At 44.6% G+C, this 3,095-nt stretch overlaps 1 protein-coding gene across 1 annotated transcript in view; it reads right to left on the bottom strand.

The window, feature by feature from the left end:
* Positions 1–3,095, bottom strand: part of LOC111671408 (disco-interacting protein 2 homolog C-like) — a 45,490-nt gene that overhangs the window by 27,279 nt on the left and 15,116 nt on the right. Inside the window, exons 5-7 of the mRNA XM_087179904.1 lie at positions 1,645–1,941; positions 922–1,044; positions 142–354 (exon numbers count right to left, since the gene is read on the bottom strand). Of these exons, the coding sequence (XP_087036030.1) occupies positions 142–354; positions 922–1,044; positions 1,645–1,941 (633 nt within the window). The remainder of the gene's footprint in view (positions 1–141; positions 355–921; positions 1,045–1,644; positions 1,942–3,095) is intronic.

The raw sequence follows: 3,095 nt of genomic DNA, 5'->3' as shown, positions 1-3,095 counted from the left end.
CGTCAGCTTTCTTTAAAAAACATCCAATCTGTTCATCCAGGGGAGCGACACCAGCAGCCTCACTCTAATTGGTCAGTTCTCTGAGGTGGTGATCCAATTAGAGTTCACCTCCTGATTAAAGAGTTTCTATTTTCATCTGACTGCCTTCAGCATCTTTGCTCGGAGGCTCCAGCTGGGAGCGGGTTAAAGGTGCGACCTGACTCTCACCGTCGCCCGTCTCCATGCGCTCGGCGTTGCCGTACTTCTGCGTGTTCCTGGCGATGGTTCCCATGTTGGCCATGTGGTGACGCTCGGTGTGGGAGTGGGACGAGTCCGAAGAGTAGCCCGTCACGTCCGGGGGGGCCGAGTGGTTCTCTGGGAGGGGACAGATGGAGGGAGCAGAGGGAGAGGCAGACAGACAAACAGACGAACCGGTGGTGAATCATTGATCATGTTTATCACTGAGCTGTTCGTCGTTTCGCTGTCGCACGCTCTGATGCTGGTTCTGACTTTTACATTGGTTTGGGTCACACACAGGAACGTGTGAGGTTCAATAAAACACGATGCCTTTAAATACATGAAAGCACAGTTTATAAGAGGAAGTGTTGACATGAAACCAGCTTTTCAAAACACAATCTCATCATTCAACCGGTTCCTTCAAAATAAATCTACAGAAAGAAACAGCAGAGTATATCTTTTTATTACAGGGGGCTCGTCAATAACTATTAATATTCTAAACTCTAACAGAGAGCGTGCATAATTTAGGTTTTTATAGATGGATGATTAAAAAAAAGATCTGAGTTCGAGATCTTTGATTTCAGATCAAAATGTTCCTCTAATAAATCAGATTTATTGGGATCTGTCAATACGTTCTGTCATAAATGTGTTCACACATGCACATCCTGCAGAGATGGGTGATGGGTAAAAGGGGGCTGGACCTACCGTCGGACTCCAGCGGCGGTGGCCACAGCATGTCGGATCCAAACTCGCAGGATCGCCGCAGAGATCCTCCGTTCTCTGCGACGCTCAGAGCGCCCTTCCTCTTCAGAGACAGGTGGCCGATACCTGAGGTCACACACGCACACACACACACACACACACACACGTGGAGCTCAAGGTGACGGGGAAATGCAACGGCTCTTGGAGGCGAGTGTTTTAAAAAGAACATGCACGTGTCCATAGAGAAGATGGAGGTGGTGTAAACAAACTGAAGAAGTCAATGATGAGTAAAGAGGGTGGATGAATTATGAATGAAAATTGACTGCAGCATAAAAACGGCGTCAAACGAGAAGCTACAATGGGAATATGAACTGTAATGTGAAGAATGAAATAAATAAAAACATATAAAATGTAATAAATGTAATGTAATATTAATGTAATGTAATAAATACTGTGCAAGATGAGACAGAAACAAATCAGTAACAACAGGAATGTTTGTTTACATTATTAGATCTATGAGTTTTTACGTATATTATCTAATTGATAATTGGTAATTGGGTTAATTGCAAATGTAATAGGCCCCTAACAGGTAAATATATATATATATAAATATATATAATACCCCCTTCAATGTGAGGACCCGCCCTTATGGAAACACAGCGGTCTGGCAGGTCGTCATCAAACAGGAGAAATAAACCAACCCAGTAAGAACCAGTGCAGCCTTACCGTGGTGTGACTGGGACAGGTGGCTCTGCTGGTGGTGCGACTGGCCCAGGTGCGTGTGCGCCAGGTGCGTGTGCGCCAGGTGCGAGATGTGCGTGTGCGCCAGCGAGTCGGCCAGCCGCCCGGCGTTGCCGCTGCCTCCGCTCTGCGTTGACGAGGACGAGGAGGAGGTGGAGCCCAGGTGGGCGGGGCCTAACTGGGAAGGGCGGCTCATCCAGTGCTCCATGCCGGACATGTCGTCGCCCGGCCCCGCCTCCTCCTCCGAGCCCGACGACGAGTCTGAGCACAGGGGGGACAGGCCTAGTGAGAGTCAGTAACCGCCATTATTTGTAAAGAGAAAAGCTCAACACATCAACACAGAAGCAGTTTAACATATATGTTATATATCCACACATTAAAGGAATAGTTCAATAATAATAATAATCTCCATAAAGCAGCAACTTGTTATTTTACACTTTGTTCTGTTAGAGCTGCTTTTTTCAGGCTGTTTCCCACTGTTTTCAGGCTTTATGCTAAGCTAAGCTAAGCTAGGCTAAGCTAAGCAGCACCTCTCTGTATTTACCCTTCAGACACGAGAGTATATTCCTTTAACATAGCAGCAAAACAAAGGTTCAAAGGTGCTGTGACTTCAGATCAGCTGCATTAATATAGAACATATAGAACATATAGAACATATAGAATATAGAACATGTCAGTGATAAAATAATAACATGTTATTTTCTTCAGTTGAAAGTTTCCAATCAAACAGCTTCTTATTTAAACTGTTACATGTAAAAACTGAAATGTGACAGCTGATGATGGTTTGAAGCATCTGCTCATCTTTTAAAAACTCCAAAGTTATTGATTTACTTCCAAATCTGACCAATCAATTACTTCCATATTGCAGTGTTGTAATACTGTTGATTTCCACATACTTTCATGTACTTCAGATCTGGGGCTGTTCCCCAGATTGTTGCTAAACAGTGACATGTGATTAATTTGGGGCCTTGTACACGAGATGGCCAAAAGTAACTGGACACCTCTGACTAATACGTTTGTGTAGTTTCATATAATGATGTTTTAGACTTTGTGTTTCCATAAAGAATTAATGATTGTCCCAGTTTGACGTGGAGGAACTTCAACATCTAAACCTCAACACCCAAGAACAAGCTGGAATACGGTTGTTGTGTTCAGGTGTCCACAGAGCTAGCTCGGCTCAGTAATCACTGTTATATAAAGAGAACAATAACAACTACATTATCATAGTTAAACCTCCACTTTATAATCCCCAGAGAGGTTCAACGTCCCATTCAATCAAATACGTCCCTGAGCCGACGTGACAGTGGCTCCACATCTGAGCCTGGTAATAACAAACACATCTGAACCGAGGCTTTCCTTTAAATCCCCGGCTCTGTTCGAAGTACAGCAGCGGACCGGGATTCGCAACAGGCTCTCACAGAGCTCACAGACCCCCC

Source organism: Seriola lalandi, unplaced genomic scaffold (genome assembly GCF_002814215.2).
Source record: "Seriola lalandi dorsalis isolate HSWRI2012SDOR001 ecotype SW California unplaced genomic scaffold, Sedor1 jcf7180002054876, whole genome shotgun sequence".
NCBI classification, from domain to species: Eukaryota; Metazoa; Chordata; class Actinopteri; order Carangiformes; family Carangidae; genus Seriola; species Seriola lalandi.
The sequence above is the reverse complement of the archived record's forward strand: the minus strand, read 5'-3'. Positions and strand labels throughout refer to the sequence as shown.